The following is a 21656-nucleotide window of genomic DNA, read 5'->3' as shown; positions in this document are numbered from 1 at the left end:
TGTTTTAATGAGTTAATTATGATTTTCCAAGACATCATTTTTAATCTATTAAGTATAATCTAATGCAGTGTTTCTCAAATGGGGATACGCGATGGCACTGCAGGGGGTACTTGAGATAGAGAGAGGATAAAATTAACAAATGAAAGCATTAGAAATATGGGGTTTTATCATGTTTGTTTAAAATGATAATCATACAAAATATTATCAGCAGCTCACAAAAACATACAAAATAAGAGAAAAAATATATACTGAATGATAAAAAGAACAGACAAACAACCACAAAATACACAAAAAATAACAGAGAAACATGCACAACGAGAAACAGAGAAACGACACCAAAAACACACACACTGAGAAAAAATAATTTAAATAAAACCAACAACACAAAATGACCTTGATTAGAACATGAACTGAAAATACAAGGTTCAGTCTTGGTCCCACACCAAGCTGGAGTGACAGGAAATGATAAAAACTATAAAGATAAATCTATTCAGGAGGCACTAAATACAGCTTCATTCCACTTATTTACAAAATGAGAATCTTTAAATATGCGTTATCACTCATTCATATCCATCACTATGCTCTACAGTTTTTTATTCACAGAATTCTAAGTAAAATGTTGTAGTTGGACAAATGCGGTACTCAGAAATAAGAGAAAGGGGGTACTTGAGCAAAAAACGTTTGAAAACCACTGATTTAATGGTTTCATATCATCATTTTTCTGTTTAGGTTCTTGAATATTTACAGTGAGAGTTTGGTTATTGATACTTTGTGTCTGACCTCACGCTCTGAGGATTTCAGTTGACATGTGTTCATGTTTTCTTGGTTTTTCCTTCTTCATTCCTGCAGAAATGTGACCTTCCACTACCGCAGAAGCAGCACTGCGTATTTTGGAGGCATGTGCTCCGTGAGCCGTGGCGTCGGAGTCAATGAGGTCAGAGTTTCTGTCAAACACCCACTGTGTGCGTGCGTGCGTGCGTGCGTGCGTGCGTGCGTGTTCAATAATTTTTAGGTGAAAATCCCTTTTCCTTGTTGTTTCCTCAGTATGGCACTACCTGGTCCATGGTTGGCTCTCTATCCCAGAGCCTGGCACAGAACCTGGGCATTCAATGGGACCCAGCATCAAAGAGAAGTATTCATGAAACCCAGCTATTTTTATTTTAATTTAAAAAATTTTATTGCCTCAGAGAGATCCCTGAGAGACCTCACGCTTTTCAGGGCCAAACTCACAAAATCAATGGCACTGTGATATTAACCAGGAAGCATTAAAACAATATTTTATTTTGATATATTGTGTATTAAATGTGTTACCATGCTTTTAGTTGTTTCTTTCAACCAAGTTCACTTTTTGAAAATGAATTCCAGCTCTGGCCAGACATTAAGTTTGATGTTAATGGTTCCACGATGTAATATGATTCACACATTTACTTATTCTTTTAGAATTTTCATCCTGAGCCAACCATAGATTAACTGCTTGTTGAAGCCAAAGTAGCTACAACGCATGAGCTGCGTGTCATATACTGATAAATATCTAAATTTACCTCAATAAAATACATTTTAAAACAAGGGGAAGATAATAATTAATAATACAAAATAAGAAATAAGCATTTGAAGTGAGGCAGTAAAAGGCTACATACACAGTTGTGACGGAGGTAAGGAATGCAAAGGGAAACAAAATTAAAATCAAATAAAGGATGAATGGGTTTTTTACCCAATTTAACGTCTTCCGTTTTAAAAAGCTTCCCAATTGGGCTATTTAAGTGCAACAAACGATCATTAATGGAACTTAAAACTGCACACAAAGTCTGAATACAGGAAAAAAAAAAAGTGGATGATTAAGTTCTGCATTAGAAGCTTTTGGAGAAAATTTAAGTTAAGAAACATTATTTTTTGTTTAAAAAAAAAAGGTTTTTCAGCAGTCTTTCCTTTTGTTTAGGATGTAGCTGATTAATGTGATAAACATTGTATTGACTGTATTCGTGGGGCTGCAATTTTCTGTACTTTTCTGCAGAATAAAAAGATGAATAAAGAGAGTTGAGCACCGCACACACATTTTTCCCAACTGACCTTTAGTACTTAATTACCAGAGAATATACGTTTTATTTGAACATTAGTGTACACATGTTTTCTGCTTGGTGTGATTAAATAAATTGATTTGGCAGAAAGACAAATGACTCGTTGTTTTATGCAAAGTCAGCTAAATATCGACTCCGCTGGGTTCGTCTCAGGTCGAGGTTACGTAGATTTAAGATCACAGCGGTTAATGAGACAGAATCGTCAAACCAGCTGCCAGGTTAGAAACTGCAACCTCTTCCAGTAAAAAAAAAAAAAAAAAAGTGCTCGCAATCAGCAATTTCTTTAGTTTCAAAACTACATGAGAGAAAAATGGGAGCGAATTCTCCTCGTTCAGCAAAAAGCTTTCACTATCAGGTGCTAAATCCACCGACTAATGCTGTTCACAAATCCTTTTTGTTGTATTCTAAGCATCTTTTCTCCAATAAGTGATTGTTTGTTATTCTCTTTCCTTTTGTCATTTTGTGGATTCTCTCGCCCTTGTTCAGAGGAGTGTGGTTGTGTAAATCTGTGGGATGGCTGCATCATGGAGGACAATGGGTAATGTCGTACACTATATTATCAGGTTTAGTCACTAAAACACGTTAGATTTGCAGAAACTATTTCTATCCCATTTTTGCAACAATAGTATTTTTAAAATCTTGAAATGCATGAATGTTATTATATTGTGTGTAGAAAAAACATAATTCAGTGAAATTTATTTTTATTTTTGCTAAACAGTTTTTAGTTATCAATTCATAGATGCATCAAATATTTTATTAATACCAAGTCCCTTTTTAGAAAGTTCATCACAGAAGAATTCAAATGTGTCTGTCCATTGCTGTTTGTACATTTTAATGCTTTTTTGTAGTTGTTTTTTTAAATAGCTATTTTCAACAATTACATGGTTAAACTTTTAGGACCTTAAAGGTGCAGTCCGCAACTGTCGGATCCCTCTCTCCCCCTCCTTCCCCGCTGCTCTCTTGCCCTGCCTCCAAACTTTCCAAAGTCCCTCCCCCAGAGGAGCTAACAAGCTAACGTTAGCCCGACAGCAACATCACAGTAATATAACATGCTCTGTTAAAAGCATATTACTGCAGTGCTTCTCTCTCTCAATGTCTACACACCTCAGCAGCAGCAACAATTCAGTGTCACTTCCAGCAGCCCACACGGAGGCTGCTGTGCGCACACAAACAACACATGCACCACAGAGTTCTAGTGTAACAATTACAAATCAAACATAATGTAAATCAAGCAGCAGTAATTACCTTTCAAGCAGAAAAGTCAACAATTCCATCTTCTACTTCTCCAGACCATACACTGTAAAAAAGATGGCGCTGATTGGTTTGTTTTGTTCGGTCGCGGTGCATTCTGGCAATCTGCCAAAGGCAGCAGGAGCACCAGGGGGGACTCAATGAGCCTGTTTTTTTCACACAAACTACTAGTTTCATGTAAAGCTGTCCATACATAGTGACAGCTTTAGCAAATATGACAAAAAGTCACTTTTATAAGAGTTGCAGACTGCACCTTTAATGTTTAGTAGGTAAAGATAAATGTCGGAAGCAAAAATGACCTTGTGCTACTTGAGTTTATTACAAATAATTCATATTAAGTGAATAAATAAGCAGAAGTTTTGCTAAACAATGTCAATGGTTGTTTTATATTCTGTCTAATGTAGTCGATACAACCTTTTCTCCCCTTTGTCTGTACCAATGTTTATTTTTTTAAGCTTGGTGTCCTTGTATTGGTTTTCTAAACTCTTTCCTAAGCCAAATTCTATTTCATTTGTTTTGTTCCAATCTAATCCAATCCAAGTTTATTTTGTTAAGCACTTTAAAACAACCACAGTTTTACAGACCAAAATAAAATACATAGCATCTCACATGAGATAAAAAAAAAAAAAAAAAACTACATTTGAGATGCAAAACAAATTCAAAGGCGTAAAACATGAAATATAAAAAGTAAATTAAGAAGCATAAAAAATGTCAGGGAACATAGTAAAATAAATAAAATTGATGTCTTCCTGTTGTAATGTATCCCTTCCTAAGTTGCATGAGATTTATCGCCGGGAGCATAAACACTAGAATACTCATTAGTTTAACTCATCGCTCACGTTGAACCCACTGAACTCTCTAACCCTGATGTTTTTGTGCAGGGTTCAACACCCACATCGATTCTCCAAATGCAGCATCACCGACTACAAAGAGTTTCTGCTTAAAGGCGGCGGCTCGTGTCTGTTTAACAGACCAACGAAGGTGAAACAGACACAGCTCTGCTTCTTAGTCTGAATCAAACCAGCCGACCTGACGCTGCTTTGTCTTCTCTTTGGCAGCTGTTTGAGGTGGCAGATTGTGGGAATGGATTTGTAGAGGTGGGAGAGGAGTGCGATTGTGGAACAAGATCCGTAAGTGTCTCTAAACCTCACCGCATACGTCTTTTACATCTTTTTTTTTTTTTTATCCAGGTGATTAAAGCTTAACATTCTTTTCCCCCTCAGGACTGCTACAAGGAATGCTGCAAAAAATGCTCTCTCGCAAATGGAGCTCACTGCAGTGATGGACCGTGCTGCAATAGCACATGTTTGGTGTGATTCTTTTTCAAAACTTCTGCATTTCAAAGTTTATACTTGTCATAGCAAGACTTTAGTTGATTTGTTTGTGTTTTCGGACAGTTTTACCCGCGAGGTTACAGTTGTCGCTACGCTGTGAATGACTGCGATATCTCAGAGAGTTGCTCTGGAGACTCTGGACAGGTGCTTTCATGTTACACTCATTAATGACATGCATGTTCATGATGGATTTTAATTATTTCTGTTACTTTGTAGTGCCCACCCAACCTCCATAAACAAGATGGCTACCTCTGCCAAGTTAACCAGGTACGTCAATGAACGCGCACCTACTAAATAATAATAATAATAATAATACATCAATTTTATATAGCAGTTTTTTGGTCACTTAAAGTTGCTTTACAGAATTAAGAGATTACTCTTTCACTCCACACTTAGTGGTGGTAAGCTACTATTGTAGCCACATATGGAAGCAAAGCTGCCATAGTACGCCATCGGCCCCTCCGACCACCACCAACACTCACTCACACAGCTACAGTCAGCACTCACCCTCACCTGTCATTCTCAAACATTACAATTAAGCATTATTTATTTTCCCTGTCTGCCTAAAGTTGTGTCACGTTCACCCCCTTAAGCCTCTGTGTTTGGTTTCTTTATTCTCTGAAAAACCTTTTACGTTCTCCCTTTTTTCTTTTAACTCTATTTATCTTCACCATTGAAATGCAGATCATTTTATGCCTATCTGAAAGCTCTGTTTGTGTTTTCCATTCCATCAAATGATGTCTTTGTGGAACATTTTGTTACCTGAAAAGCAAACAAGGTGTACTTTAGGGCTAACACACGTGTTAAACTCAAGGCCCCGTAACCAAATCCAGCCCTTTAGAACATCCAATTTGGTACCCAGATAGCACGCATACATCGATGTTGGCCTCAGATCGTGCGTCGGCATTCTACTCCTAATGCGCTATTTTATGTGTTTTTTTTCTCCCCAAATCGGTGATACCACTTATTAAATTGTAGAACTGTAAAATGTCACTTCCATGAAGCTGTATTTGTGCTGGGGCTCTTTTGGCTCTTTTGCTGAAAATACATTTATGATCATGAACTGTGTCTCTCTTTATTTTGTCCACACATAATAAGCTATTTAGTGGTAGTATATTGTTTTTGTTGTTGTTCTTGTTGTTGTGATATTGCCATATTCCTATCAGATTTAAGTAAATACTGCTATGCATATGGAGATATTTATACTAATGGAATGATCCGAGCTAAATAAAGGTTAATATAAGCTGTAGAGAGGCCGCGCTGAGCATCTTTAATCCATCGTTCAAACATCAGTCAAACACCGATGTCTCCGCGACGTCTGCCCAATGAGCAAACGCTCTCCATAATACGTCTCGCCAATGCAACTTCATTCATCGTGCCGACTTCGGCGAGATGTATGTGTGCTATCAGGGTAAAAATATCAAATGATCAACTAATTCAGTGCTAGATATCTCAGCTCAGCCCCTCTAAATACACAAATTTAAAGGAAATTCCAAAATATATCGATGGCTCACATTTTTCCCAGTGCTTACTGTATATCACATGATGGCAATTATTTTTAATTGAAAATTGTTGAAAGAAAAATTTTGGTAAAATTGGTCAAAGTGAACTTAAAGGTATTGTGGACGATGTTATTTTGGCTTCAACTTCCGGGTGGATCATGTTAACTATTGGTCCTCCTAATTGTCAGTCATTCTGATGATATGTTTACGTGTAAGGCCGCTGTACGTGCTCGTGCCCGGTGCGCACCGGGTCTTTTGGAAATGGATTTTCACTTACCCGTGGTGAGTCTGACATAGTGGGAAAAGTGCAAATCTTCTTTTGTAAAGTAATCTTGTATGAGTGATGCCAACTCCAGAGCTGTGCACGAGGGAACGCTCGTGCACGCTCTCTCGCTCACATAGGCGTTCCCTCTTGGAAGCAGGTCGTGTTGCGCCTGTGCATGTGCAGAGGAGGTTTTTTTTCTAAACCTTTAAGTGGAGATCTGTTACTTATTCCTTACATAATTTTAAAAATATGTTTTAATACATGAAAGTGCTCATTTGAGAACAATAATACTGAAATTGCACACATTCGCCTAAAATCTCTGGCCTACTTGTGTTCAAACTGGTCCGTATTTGGCCACTGATCTAAAGGGAGTTTGACACCCCTGGGCTAACAAAATGCTACATCCCAGTTTGGGAACCTTTGCTTTGTATAAAAGTGAAAATTCATAGACATGAAACAGAAAATCTGAAACTAATTTTTCTTCCTGCGTCTCTGTTTTTGTGAAGGGCCGCTGCTACAGTGGAGAGTGTAAGACCAGGGAAAACCAGTGTAAATACATCTGGGGCTCAAGTAAGATTCCATTGTCTTTGCTACACATTAGCACATGTCTCTGAAGTGTCAAAATGTCTGTTTGAAAAAGCACATTTGTGGTCATTGTTTGATCAGTTCATTCTCACCTGTCCTGATTTCAGAGGCCAGTGGTTCGGAGAAGTTTTGCTATGAGAAGCTCAACACGGAGGGCACTGAGAAGGGAAACTGTGGGAAGGATGGAGAGAAATGGACCCAGTGTAGCAAACAGTGAGTTCAATCAAAGAAATTGAAGGAAATGAGATTTTCTGCACTATTTCCTCTTTCCTGTTCGATGATCAGAGAATATTTAAAAACACCACACATTACTAAATTGGGCAAATTCCTCCTTCATAAAAGTCAACCACAAACTTATAGAGTATGGGTCATCAACTGCAATTGTGCAAGGGCCGAAATAATTCCGGGAGAAAATTTAAGGAGAAATATTCTCGTCTAATAAAATATTGTAACCCAAGTTTATCATTCGATATAGCTGTAATGCTTCGAGCCACAAGGGGGCGCTAAGGGATTGTTATGCTTTATATGTGGCTTTTCTGCAATTTCTCCTTTAGTTGCTGTGGCCTCCATTTAATGGTCCTGTCCCACTGATGGCATCATGTGACCTTTTATTTATTTTTTTCCTTTGAAACCAAAGTCACATACAAAAGTATTTTACTTATTTTATTTTGAATTCTTTTTTGACTTCTGATTATCATATTTATGACAGATAAACAGGTGATATTGTGAACCTCTAGTCAGTGTTGCATAAAATGATGTTGTGTAATGAATTTGTCCAGGATTGGTTCACGTTAGTATCATGTACAGTTTTTTTTTTTTTTAGACAGACCCATGTTTATTATATTTAAATTCTTAATCTCCCTCTTTCTTTGCCCGTCTTTGTGATACATTTTTAGCTCATTTCTATCTTGTCTTGTCTTGTGCAGTGACGTGTTCTGTGGGTATCTTTTGTGTACCAACATTGGGCGAGCACCGCGCATTGGAACCATGAAAGGAGACGCTACTCCCACTTCCTTTAATCACCAAGGCAACGTGATCCAGTGCACGTAAATACTCCTGTTATGAGCTGTTTATAAGTTTATAAACCTCAAACGGCAAGCTTTTGTCTTCCTTTTCTTTTTTCTTTTTTTTTTTACACTTTTCTCACCTTTTCATCACTGTCTCCCTCTCAGCGGAGCCCATATTATTTTGGATGATGACACAGATTTAGGCTACGTGGAGGACGGCACTCCCTGTGGGCCGTCGATGATGTGCCTTGACCACAAGTGTCTCCCCATTCAGTCGCTCAACATGAGCACATGCGCCATTGGACCTAATGGACAGGTGTGCTCTGCCCATGGGGTGAGTCCCACTTTATACTGTTAGCTGTGCTAATCTGACATTAAATAAACATAAGAACATGTATCTCAGGTCACTATACAACCAATTATTTCTTATCCTCAGATGTAACAAAAACTTGACCAACACACACACACACACACACACACACACACACACACTCTTGTGGAGTTTGCATGTTTTTTTTTTCTTTCTCAGCATGTGTGGGTTTGCTCTAGATCTAGATCTAGATGTTCCTATTTTCACAGATGTCCAAAAACATCTGTTCGGTTCATTAGAAATGCTGAATTGACAGTAATCTCAGTGTGATGAATAGCGAGAAGCCCATGGATAGAATCCTACATTCTCCTTTAACTCTCTGGTACTCCTCATTATTGAAATACAGATTATTTTTTTTTTACATGCTTACACAAAACTCTGCCTAATTATTCCTCAATATATATACATAAAAAAAGGATTAACTTTATTTGTGCAATGTTTTCCCAACTGAAGAAGAATTTTTTTTTCCACTTATGTCCATTAACATGCTTTATTCAATTTTATGCATTAATTAATGAATTAATAATGTGAGTGTGATAGACTCTGGGAAGCCCTTGCATTGACAACTCAATAACAATAGACTGTAACAATTTGCCAAGAACATTAGCATAGTGTATGGTACTCTTCTAGGGCAGAGTACTTGATTATATACATGATAAATAGTTGATATGGTAACATTTCTGACAATTTAAGTCCTGATATTAAAATGTGTAGTATTAGCCTGAGTCCTTCTTGCACAAACATTGAGTTCAATGGTACTTGAACTGACCCAGTCACTGATGTTTTAAATCACAGGGAGACGATTATTAATTTATAATAGAATCAGCGGCTGCAGAGTCTCTTTGTTTGACATTTTTACTAAATATGATTATAAATAATGTATGTCAGCATTTTGTTACCCTCATCATCTCATTTATTCATCTATTATTTTTTATTTTTTGGGTAAACGCAGACATGTGTTACATTATCTCCCTCTCGAGGTGTGATGAAACACATATTTTGAGAAACAGATGCTTTTTTCCTTTCCTTTCCATTCTGAATTTGTATTTGTATTTGTTTGTTTATTCAAGGGACAATGCATATTAAAAACAAGAGAATGCCAGAAAAACATGTACCTGTAAATATAATTTCCATCCTCAGTCCCGCCGCTGGACCAAAAGTCAGCCACTTTACCCACACGCTACATTTAATTTCACACGTTACAACATCCGAGCTCATTCTCACATAGTCTTAAGCGTTGGTATCCAACTTTAAAGTGACAAACATGTGTATTCACTACACTAACGCTGCATACTCGCACGCAATATAAAGAATCATCTATTTAAACGTCTAAAATACTAAATATAATTGCACTTCTTGGCACCTATAAAGCATCTTTTTCAATATCTAAAATACCAAATATATATACAGTTCCCGGCTCCTGTGCAAAGAGCAGTCACATGATTGTGCAAAGTTTTGTTCAGCTGTGTGGACAATTTTGATTGTACAACATCCAAGATTTCAGTTGGTTGGAAAAGGAGTTAAATGAAACTAATTTTTCTGTATACAAAACATACACACAAGAAGAAAGAAGCATAAGAGCAAAGGGAAAGTACGTCTTCATCCCCATCAGGATATTATCCACATTTTTTTTAAGGAATCTAAATTATTTCTGTCTGATTTTGGTGCAGGTGTGCAACAATGAAGCCACATGCACGTGTGAAGCCACCTGGGCAGGTACGGACTGCAGTATGGCTGACCCGCCTAAAGAGCCAGAGGCCACTAAGGATGAAGAACCGAAGGGTCAGTTTTGACCTCTAGTCCTTTAATAGATCAACAAAGAAATGAAAGTGGTTTATAGAAGTCAATAAGAATTTTAATAACACTGCTAAATCTGAGTCCTGCATTAGTTTCTACAGGTGGAGAAAGAATTTTACTCAACTTCAGCTGTGCACCCAATACTTTGACCACAGGGGGACAGTGGGGGGGTGCATAAGTGTGGGTGGGTGGAGGGGGGGTTCATCATAGAGGGAACCGTATCTCTTCATCCATGACTCTGAAGCAGACGTCTGCTCTTTGTTTTTGACAGGGTGGTAATAATGCTCCTTTTCCCTCTGCACAGTGAGCGTGGCCACTAACAGGCTGATAGGGGCAGTAGCAGGGACCATTCTGGCCCTGGGGGTGATTTTTGGAGGCACAGGGTGGGGAATAGAGTAAGCATCTTTAACCCTTTCACAGCTCTTCCTCTCATAGTGGTGCCTCAGTGTGCGGGCGGTCTCGTGAGCCGGCCTGAGCCCGTGTGTACGTCCCGGTGGCTTTGTGTTTCTATTGTGTGTTGGTGATGATCATATACTGTAATTGTCACGTGACTTGATGTTTTCAGTGTTGTGTGATTGATTGATGGATTTCCCCTTCCTCCTTTTCTCCTGCTACTATCCGTTGTTCCCCATTATGACGAGTCTCTTTCTCCATCCGACCTCTTCCCCCCTCTTATCCTCTTCTTCTTATAGTCATTATGTGGTTGCTCCTGTGTTCCTCTCCTTTCTGGGGCATGTGGGGCATTTAGATGAAATAGTCCTGAGATGTGTTCACATAGTCAGTGGTTGGCTGTGTGCTGACAGAGACCCAAAACATTTATAGGCTGCTGGTATTTCAGGCTAGCACCTTCACAATGATGGGTACGCAGGGTCTGGATGTCTGCACGACCTGAACAGGCAAACCACTGATAACCACCACCTCAACTTAGCACAGATAAACACATTCAAATCACCTTTTGAAAAGGGGCTAAATAGCATGCAATCTACATCTCTAGACTGAGCCATTTTAGTGCAACAGTTGACCTATGGTATGTTTTCTGTTCCATGTGAAATCGTCATTTTTATAGTTACATGTTATTGATACAGGAAGTGAGTAGAGACACTCATGTTTGTTTCCTCATAACCTTTCACAGGTCCTAGTGCCACCAATCTAATAATAGGCTCCATCGCCGGAGCCATCCTTGTGGCTGCCATAGTGCTGGGGGGGACTGGATGGGGCTTTAAGTAAGCAACACGCTGCATGCCTCTCCTGCTGCATAAAGCATCCCTGCTGCTTCTAGACACCAGGGTTTGAGCTCCTGCTGCAGCAAGTAGACCACAGGGTGGATCGCACACAAGCATGAAAACATGTAACTAACTCCGAAATTATCATTAGGTTACGATTTAGTATGTAGGAGGAGCGGAAAAGTAAGGATTAAATGGGGTTTAAAAGACACTGGGGGGTTCTGCAGCTGTAGCAGAACCTCAAACAGATTGGACCAACAGGGCTTTACATGCATGAAAAAAATTAAAAAGAATAATTACTATTAAACTCTAGAACAGTGGTTCTCAAGCTTTGTGCCAGAGACCAGGGACCCCCACTGTACCTGAAGGTGGTTGAGCACAACATGAACATTTAAGAACAGTCATGTTGGGTATTTGCTCCATAGTATATAGTCATCTTATAGATGGAAATCCTTGTTTTTATCAGAAATAAAATGGGCTTAAAGTGATCAAAAAGGGTGGGAAAGGTGGTGAAATGAGATTTTAAAAACCACAGAAATTGGTTAAAAGTTGCAAATTAGAGTGACCAAAAACACACAGAAAAAGTAGCAAAAAGGGTTCAAAGGGTCAATATTGGCTTAAAAGTGCAGAAATGGGGCGAGGTGGGTTGGGATAATGTAATTCAAAAAGTATGAACAATTAGTTTAAACTGGCAAATAATGGGCATGACAAATGTGGTTAAATTGGCAAAAATAAGCATGAAATATGATGAAAAGAGGGTAAAAGTGACAATAATGGGTCATTATATGCTACATTTGGTGGAAAAAGTGGTGGAAAGGGTTTATACGTTCCGAAAATGTCAAAATTTGATGGAGATGTGGCAGAAATGGGAGTAATGTAGCAAAAAAGCATTAAAAGGAGCAAAAAATATGGCTAGAAAAATATTTCTAGCCTTTTGAAGGCATCTGGCGACCCCCTTACAGTGTCTCACGACCCCAAATGGGATCTTAAACCCAAGGTTGAGAACCACTGCCCTAGAAGAAGAGCTGGTAAGATTGTGACATTAAATTATTTACTTTTCAGTACATTCTCTAAACAGCTATTGTAAATTCAGTAGTCAAAAGTTAATTCATGGTACAATGATCTATGTTAGATTAGATCACATCCACAATGATCTATGTTAGATTAGATCACATCTACAATGATCTATGTTAGATTAGATCACATCCACAATGATCTATGTTAGATTAGATCACATCCACAATGATCTATGTTAGATTAGATCACATCTACAATGATCTATGTTAGATTAGATCACATCCACAATGATCTATGTTAGATTAGATCACATCCACAATGATCTATGTTAGATTCGATCACATCCACATGATCTATGTTAGATTAGATCACATCCACAATGATCTATGTTAGATTAGATCACATCCACAATGATCTATGTTAGATTCGATCACATCCACAATGATCTATGTTAGATTAGATCACATCCACAATGATCTATGTGAGATTAGATCACATCTACGATGATCTATGTTAGTTTAGATCACATCTACAATGATCTATGTTAGATTAGATCACATCCACAATGATCTATGTTAGATTAGATCACATCTACAATGATCTATGTGAGATTAGATCACATCCACAATGATCTATGTTAGATTAGATCACATCTACAATGATCTATGTTAGATTAGATCACATCCACTACAGATGAGCTGCTGTCTTGAGCATCAGGGGTGTTACATGTTTTAACCAATCAAACCTAAGCACAAAATAAATGAATAAATTAAATCCTGCAGCCACTAAAGCATGCCAGATCGCAATACGAACCCAATAAAAAAAATTAAGAAAATAAATAAAAACAGACTGAATAATAAGAAGTTACATGAAATCTGCATGCTGTCATATTTGATTTAAAGTTCAGTTCATTGCACAAAGGCTGTGGCAGACCCAGAACGGCCTGGTTCAGGCGTCTTCACACTCATCACTCTCTTGATCTTTCCCTCAAACCATGTTTGAGGCTGAGACTTTAGGTGGAGTGGTGAGGGTGGGGAGGGTGGAGGGTGGGGGGTGTAGACTGAGAGCGAGACCGTGTGTGAGAAGGAGAGAATGGGTGTGTGTGTGTGGGTGGGAGGCCAGTAGCTTTCTGTTGTCTGCAGCCTTTGTGCCATGGCTGTTCCTCACCTGCCTGGATGAGGCCAGGCTCCGCCCTAGTGCAGAGCAGAACCCTCGGACCCGCCCACACCAGCTGCCATTGCTGCCTGCTTCACAGACCCGGTACTACAGACACAGCGCATTGCACTGCATGAACCTTGCACAGCAATAGTGCCACCGTGTAAGTGGCCTACTATTGGAACAGGTGCATGACAGGTTGATAGAGGCCCCACAACAAGCCACAGTACGGGGAGGTTATGCATCACTCCTGTTGTTGTTTTTGTGCTTGTGCAAGTAGTTACTGTAGCTACCATCGCTGCTACTGCTGCTGCTAGTGTGGTTGTTGTTGTTCATGTGGTTGTTTCCTCTTTTTCCCTTTGTGTAGAAGATATTCTGTGTAAGCTCCTTCCTCCCAGATGGTTTGTCATGAGTGTATCTAATGTGTGTCCCATCAGAACTGGTAATAAGAAATGAACTGATGTTGCACGCAGAAGCCATTCAGCACTTGTCTGCAAGAAGACAACTGAGGATACCTTCATTCATATGGTTTAAATTATTCTACAGATCATTTAAAAAGTAGAAATCACAGAATAAAACATTTTATTCGTTAATTCAACTCGATACTTGCCTATTTTACTAGGTGTTGCTGGAGCTTGACCCATCTGATTTAGGATATAGGTCATCTGGGTTCAGCTATGGTAAGGTTAACACACAGAGAATCAATCACACACACTGGACTTGAACCCTGGATGTTGAAACAACAACTCTCTATGATTGTTTTTGGTATAAACTCTAAAACCCACTGGTTCCCAACCGTTTTTGGGTCGTGACCCCATTTTTATATCACAAATTTCTGGCGACCCCATAGACTTTTTTTCTCTCTAAAATGTATTTTATGATCATATTTGTTCAACTGTGTTACAAATACAATATAGTAGTAGGATTAGTACACAAAGTGAAATATGAACCAGCTCAGATATTTTTTTACACTGCATTTTATTTCAACTATAGCTTTATATTTGAGAAAGTGAAAGTGTAGAATACAGTTGTTTGAGATAATGTGGTGTTTTAATTTTAAAAAGAATAATAGATATTTAAGCTCTATCAGCTTTTGGTCTCTTTCTGCACTGTATGTATATTTCTGTCCTATTACATATTAATTTTTTTTTTAAATTGTGCAAAATAGATGAATAAGAATGAATAAATCAATAAATACAATTACAATTTTAATCAGTGATTTAATTTATTTTATTATTATTAGACGTTTCAGGCAGGATTGGGGTCAATTACATTTATAAATTACAATTACATCATCAATTACCCATGTTCAATTACAACTCAATTATGATTACATTGACCGCCATTTCCTTCAATTACAATTCATTGTAATTATGTTAACATATTTGTAATAATTGTTTGCTACGTATGTGTAAGCCTTAGAACTATAACATGGTTCCCCATTTCTCCGTTTAATAACATTGTAAAGGACAGTTTTTATAGAATGTTAATGCCAATTACAAGAAAGAGAATTATACACTGGTTTCAGGCGACCCCCACAATGGGTAGCGACCCCCAGGTTGTAAAACCCTTCTTGTCTGAGTGAGCGTCAGTGTGAAAGTGTGTGTTTGTCTTTCTCTGTGTGTCGGCCTCGTTCTGACACTGCTGACCTAACCAGGGTGACCCCCGCTCTGCTAACACTCAATTAGGATGAGTGGGCGTAAGATAGAATGAGGAAAATACTTAAATTGATCATCAATTGACAGTTCAAATGTTTTGTGAACGTAAACTCAGTTTCTTTGCATTCAAGGCTGGACCGAGCAACATGGCCTTGTATTTCCTCACTTTATTTCCTTCAGTCTTTCAATTTACTCATTCGGTGGCTGTTTCCGTCTCGTCATTTGGAAGCATTTGTTTTTGTAAAAAACCAAACAGTCCACGGCTGTTTGAGTAACAAAACTGGAGAAATGAGTGCGGTTGCTTGCAGTAGTAGGATTTTAGCAAACGCTGACTATGCTTTTTTTCATGTCTTTTCAAGAAATGTGAAGAAACGGCGATACGATCCTAACGCCTCAGCCATTTAAGCCCCACGGAGAGACGGCCATCAGAGACAGACTCCCTCCTAGGCTTCACTACTGGGCTGCCTGACAGCTGGACTGCACTTACTGCTTCTGATTGTTGGCGTTAGATTTACTTGAAGAAGGAAAAAAACAAAAGACATAGTGGACATTTTAACAAATTCCATCGTAGTGACATTATAAAATGCAGCCTTTTCAACCTCACCTCACACACGTAACAGCCCCCATGCCCCCAAAGCACATCCACCTCTCCACCCCTCCCCACCCCCCACCAAGCTCCTCATCCATCCTCTAGTGCCAGTGCACAGGCGTTCAGGCGGATCCACACCACTCTCTCACCTGGCATGATTAACCTCGTGAAGCGTGCTGCTTGCTGGCCCCCGCCCCATGGCATGAGGATTCCTTTTTGCAGGGCTCTGCATGGCTACCAAAGCTATGAATACTCAGCAAAAAAAAAACAAAAAACACACACACACACACTCATACACACAACAGGATGAATCCAGTGCAGGAGGAAACCTCGTTAAAAACCAGATCCAGTTCAAAGCTGGTTAAAACTCATCTAAGCTCACGTTCATTAAGCTGCATGTGAAGGCCTGAGAAAAAAGGCCACGCAAAGCCCACAGTGAATGCAAACACTAAAAAAATGTACATAGATGAAGACTTCAGGTTTGGAACTGACAGCATTTTTTCTTGCAAACACATCATTGCTTATTTTCTTCTTCTTCTTTTCTTTTCTTGGCATGTTGCATTATGGGTGTTTTGGCAATAGTATTAATAGTAACTCACCACAGTAGTCCTTTGGACCTGAACGGTCATCGATCTGTAAAATCTACCACAGCCAGAGAGATTCAGACTGCGATCACTGTCTCGTCCAGATCTCTTTCTTGAAATATTTTCAACAGTGACTCAGAAGCCAAAGAACCAATCACCTGAGCATATGGATGTTGTTGCACACGGAGCACTTTCCTCTCTGTCTGCAGCCAGTCGTGCCTCTCTCACACACACTGCTTGAGGGGCATGAAGTCTGTCCATGCAGACCACTCACCTGTTTCAGCCAGATTTCACCTAAAAGCCCCCCATCAGCACCCACTGAAATGGCTTCCCCCCCTACTCTCTTAAAGTCTTAGTAGAATTCAAGTTCAGCTCTACAGTAATGCTGCATGTTATCACTATAGTGGGCTTATAATATTATACGGGAGTCCCTGTAAATCCGCAGAAAAATTATGCTAAACGCGATAGGTGCATGTCAACAGAAAGGAAACATTAAACTTTGATTTACTATGCAAAGAAAGATATTGCACAAGAATATGGGTGATAGAGATATCAATGTAGACCTGGAAATACAACAATTTCTGCTAACTCCCACCTTTCAGTTGCTTCAGTGTACTCAAACTGTGGGACACGTTATTTAAAAAAAGAGAAAAAAAAAAAGAAAACTGAAACAATACTTCCAATGAACCGTGAGAGAGCAACCGCAATTGTGGAACCCCATTTATCTGTGCATCCTTCATAGGTCGTACATTTTTAGCAGACACACACACACACACACATGCACACACATTACTGTATGGTCATCGTACACATCAAGGCCTGACGTGTCCTCGTGCAGGTCTGTTATCATCACGTCCGTCCATGTCCGGCTGATAGCTGGTGTGTTCCAGGTGCTGCCATAGCACTGGCATCGTTGTAATCCTCCATCTTTCTCATCGTCTGGTGTCCCTGTCTCACTGCATCATGTACAGTCAGATCCATTAATAAACTATTGACAAATTTTGCCCATGTGTTTCCCTTCTTTCCAGAGTTTGGCTAGGAGTGCGTTTTATTTGTCCTTCCACAACCAAATAGATTTGTATTAATATACATGCATACATTTGACCTATTCAGTTTTCTAGGTATGCACGATGTTTGGCCAATAACAGAATACCGCAAAGGTTTCCCTCCACGCGAGATTATTTAGTTTTTGTAGTGGGAGTAACTCTTTATCGTGTTGTGCCCGCTGACAAATTCAGACATAAAACAAAGCTGAAAATGATCAGAATTTGTTCTTTATGCAAAATAAGAAAAAATGCTTCAATGTACAATTGAAGATACTTGCAGCCTATCCTGTTTAAAACAGTTTCTACCTAATTCCTACATTTTGTATGTCGTGGTATATGATGGTAAAAAGACAACATTTTTACAAGATTCAAGGATCCTGTGTCATAATATATGAGAGGAAAAAAATCATTTGGGAATCTGTAAACTGGGTCAATAATTCTACTCTGAGATTGTTGAGTGCCTCTTACCTCGGTTGATTCTTTCCTGCAGTCTGCTCCCCAGACACAAGATGGCGACACTTAGTCACGACCTCTCCACAGGCGATGATCCATCTATTACACTTATATAATGTCTATAATTTGATCAGGGAAGCAAACCCTGTTATTTTATCAGTTAATAACATCAGCAGAATGGCCGATGTCAGATACTTCATTTTGAAGCCAGTATCGTCCGATACCGATAACGTGCAGATAATATCGTGCATTACGAGTTTTTATTGTGCATAAACTGAATGTGTCACTGTCAGACTTTATTTATTTGTATATTTGATCAATATCCTTTTTCTGCTGTGTCTTGCTTTTATTCCTCTACTTTCTTCCTTTTCTGTATCATTAGAGGCCATTGCTTTTTTATTTATTTATTTATTTTAAATCATATTAACGGAGTTTATGCTAAAGGGAAAATGCCAAATGAAGTTCTAGCTACCAAAGATTTTTGACCATCACCCAACTTTTATCACAGCAGGGGCCACAGACGTGATCGTCAAATCTGGGGGCCACGTTATCACTTTTACTGCTGTTTTTATACTGTTTTAGCTTAAATTTTGTTGTGGTTTTATTATGTACTGTTAAGTGACCTTGGGTGACCTGAAAAGCGCTGATGTTCAAGTAAAATGTATTATTATTGTTATTTTTGTTTGTTTTTGGAGTTATTTTGTGCTCTATCGTTGTTATTTTATATACTTTTTTTTCTTATTTTGTATGTGTTTTGTGTTTTTTTTGTCATTGTGTTCTTAAAGTCATTTTTGTGTGTTTTTGGAGATTTGGAACTTTGTGTTTTGGTTGTCATTTTTGTGTATCTTTGTTGTCATTTTGTACATTTTACTCTTGTTTTGTTCATTTTTGTTGTCATTGTGTATGTTTTTCTCTCATTTTGCATGTTTTTGCATCGTTTTGCGTTCTTTTCAGAGTCATTTTGTGTATTTTTGTGTTTTTGTCGTCTGTGCTTTTACAGTTGCTCATGTCTGCGTCACACAATCAAACAATTTACCGGTGGTGCTACAGATGAGTTAATAATGAATAATGAAAACATGCATCCAAAACATGCTGGACTGAGGCTCTCTAGGACTAGACTGTATTACTACTGATTTATATATCAGATTAGATTAGATTGTACTTTATTACCGTAATCCCAAAACGTGGAAATTTCCTTGTTACGGCAGCAAAGAGAAAAACCAAAAAGCAAACACACAATTTACCCTTTGCACAAAAAAATACACAAAACCAATTCAACAATATACAATATATATACAATGAGTGAGGTATGAGATTATGTAAATAATTGCACATGATAACAGCAGGATGTGAATAACATTACTATATAAATGCATTTGTGGTAATTGGAGGTTATACATGAAATCATATATAATATTGCACACTGCCAATATCTGGCAAAGAGGAATTTGGCAGACGTTTGCGCTCTCCGAGTACTTTTGTTCATTTGATTTTCAAAAGATTTTTTGAAATAAAAACTCATTTTAATTAATTTGACACTGTACAGTTCTGTAGGGATTTATGCTTCAGGTAATATGTAGACATTCAGAGGAAGTGAGCCATCCCTTTCTCTGAATTAGCTTCACAGATGTGACCTTAATGGTGTCTTTCATGCTGTTCCAAGGAGCATCCTAAAGTTGTATCTCCTGGTGACGTGAAAATGCTCTTTTATTAAAAATAATTATTCAAGTTTTAAAGTGGAAATTGTGAGCTGTACTTCCCCTTGGATAGATGAATGACAGAGGAAGAAAAGCTCCCAAAGTACATCCAGTGTAGGCCTACTACTGTGACAATAATTACATCGGCGATCTGCGATGCATATGACATTTCAGTAAAAGCACAGACACGTAACTCTGCTCCCTGTTAACGCTGTTCATGGTTTTAAGGATTCAAAACCACTCTGTTCAGGTTGCTTATGTATTTGTGTTGCCACTGCAGCTTGTACTGTGTGTCTTTAGTCCATTAAATGTATTTCTATGTAAATCTGTTGAGTGAAACGTATCTGATAATACTCATAACAATAATTGTAAAACTGCTATAATTGCTATTATTTAGATTTTTATCCTGTTTGCCAAACTTATGTTTGAGAAACGTTGGCAGTGACAATTACCTGATTATACTATTGGGGTTAAGATCAATAATGAGACAAATATCAAGGAGTTTGAATACATCATATGTGTATTAGATGATTCAACCATTTATATACAGTATGTATGTGTATATATATATATATATATGTATGTATATATATATAAATATATATATATATAAACTTTAATCTAGCTGATTTTGAAGAGCAAAAAATATTTGACTTCTATGACTTCCGATTCAAAAAATAATTACGACATGTTCGCATCGTAACATTTTATTTGAGTGTTTGAGGAATTTCCTCGGAAGTGTATTAAAACAACATTTAATTTTATAACAGAGAAAGCTGAAACTTAACAAAACAAAGCAATTTTTATTGACTCAGACCTGTCATTCAGCATCAGTTTAAATGAAATGTCCAAAAAAAAAAACAATCTCCTACTGCCTAAAGAACATTTCCAGATGGAAAGGTTTCATGACTCAGAAATCCCCCAATAAAGCATTGTCACAGCTCATGTAGTGGAGTTTTTTTTTTTTTTTTTGCCATGAACGTCACTTACAGCAAACTCCAGTTTGAAGGTCTTTAAAGTTCTGCTGCTGGTGTATAAACCTCTGATAGGGTTTAGTCCAGAATCCATCAGTGAGATGTTAGTCGGGTCCGAAACCATGCAGGTCTCTCAGATCTATAGTCACAGGTCAGATACTAGAGCCCAGAGTTCACAGCAAACACGATGAAGCTGCTTTTAGTTGTTATGCTGCAAAGAAGTGGAACAAACTGCAACAGAACAGAAGTCAGCACCCAATGTGAACATTTTAAAATGCACACTACAAACTGATTTTATGGTTGATTTTTAAATTCTGTTTAAATGTACAGTATGTTTGATTGTTTTTTTTTTGATAGTTTCGACTAAACAAATTGTCTGTTTTAAAATCTTGCATTGTTTGATTTCATTCTCACTCCCAACTCGTCACATATCAACGTTTGGGAGGGTAAGGGTTGGCCCGTGGAAACAATTGGTTTTTTTTTTTTACATTTCTATAAAATGTACCCATAACTTAGGGTTAGGTTTAGGTTTAGGTTAGGTTAGGTTTAGGTTAGGTTAGGTTTAGGTTAGGTTTAGGTTAGGTTAGGTTTAGGGTTAGAAGTCTTATTTTGAAAAGTTGTGGTGAAAAAAAGCCTATGGACCCTTAGCGTCACATAGTCATTTTAAATGTTAAACAGTTGAAAAAACTCAAAAATCTTACAAAATCATTTAATCATGGCAAAAAAAATTTTTTCTTCTCTTAAATTAAATTGAAATTAGTCACAAAAACTATGATATTTAAAGTGAAGATCCTGTTGGACTGATATCCATCACTTACTACTTGGATATTGTCGGTTTCTTACATATTTAGTATTTTATGTACAAGTGCAAACGATGGCACAATAATGTTAAATGATCATTTCCCACATAAAATCTGTGGCCCTGCACTTGAGATCAAATGGCACGGTATTTGGCCCCTGAACTAAAATGAGTTTGACACATCTGCTTTAGAATGTAATAGTCAACTTTGGACAAAGGTGGTCATAATAAGAAGCAAAGCTAGTAGAGAACACAAGGCACTGACTGACGTCAGT

General features: G+C 38.1%; 1 protein-coding gene across 4 annotated transcripts in view; it reads left to right on the top strand.

Annotated features, from left to right (window-relative positions):
- The window catches only part of adam23b (ADAM metallopeptidase domain 23b), a 31057-nt gene extending 13641 nt beyond the window's left edge, over nt 1-17416 (top strand). The window contains exons 12-26 of one of the 4 annotated variants that reach the window (XM_028435967.1): nt 850-934; nt 1045-1132; nt 2562-2613; nt 4208-4307; nt 4385-4456; nt 4550-4636; nt 4724-4804; nt 4877-4927; nt 6934-6997; nt 7120-7225; nt 7939-8058; nt 8185-8353; nt 10060-10171; nt 10491-10581; nt 15599-17416. In XM_028435967.1, coding sequence (XP_028291768.1) covers nt 850-934; nt 1045-1132; nt 2562-2613; nt 4208-4307; nt 4385-4456; nt 4550-4636; nt 4724-4804; nt 4877-4927; nt 6934-6997; nt 7120-7225; nt 7939-8058; nt 8185-8353; nt 10060-10171; nt 10491-10581; nt 15599-15644 — 1324 coding nt within the window. In that variant the 3' untranslated portion in view covers nt 15645-17416. Of the gene's footprint in view, nt 1-849; nt 935-1044; nt 1133-2561; nt 2614-4207; nt 4308-4384; nt 4457-4549; nt 4637-4723; nt 4805-4876; nt 4928-6933; nt 6998-7119; nt 7226-7938; nt 8059-8184; nt 8354-10059; nt 10172-10490; nt 10582-11318; nt 11410-15598 lie in introns of those variants that run through there. The other 3 variants (XM_028435966.1, XM_028435968.1, XM_028435970.1) reach the window with 3 other exon arrangements.
- The last annotated feature ends 4240 nt before the right edge of the window (nt 17417-21656 follow it).

Source organism: Gouania willdenowi, chromosome 21 (genome assembly GCF_900634775.1).
Source record: "Gouania willdenowi chromosome 21, fGouWil2.1, whole genome shotgun sequence".
Lineage (NCBI taxonomy): Eukaryota > Metazoa > Chordata > Actinopteri > Blenniiformes > Gobiesocidae > Gouania > Gouania willdenowi.
The sequence above is the reverse complement of the archived record's forward strand: the minus strand, read 5'-3'. Positions and strand labels throughout refer to the sequence as shown.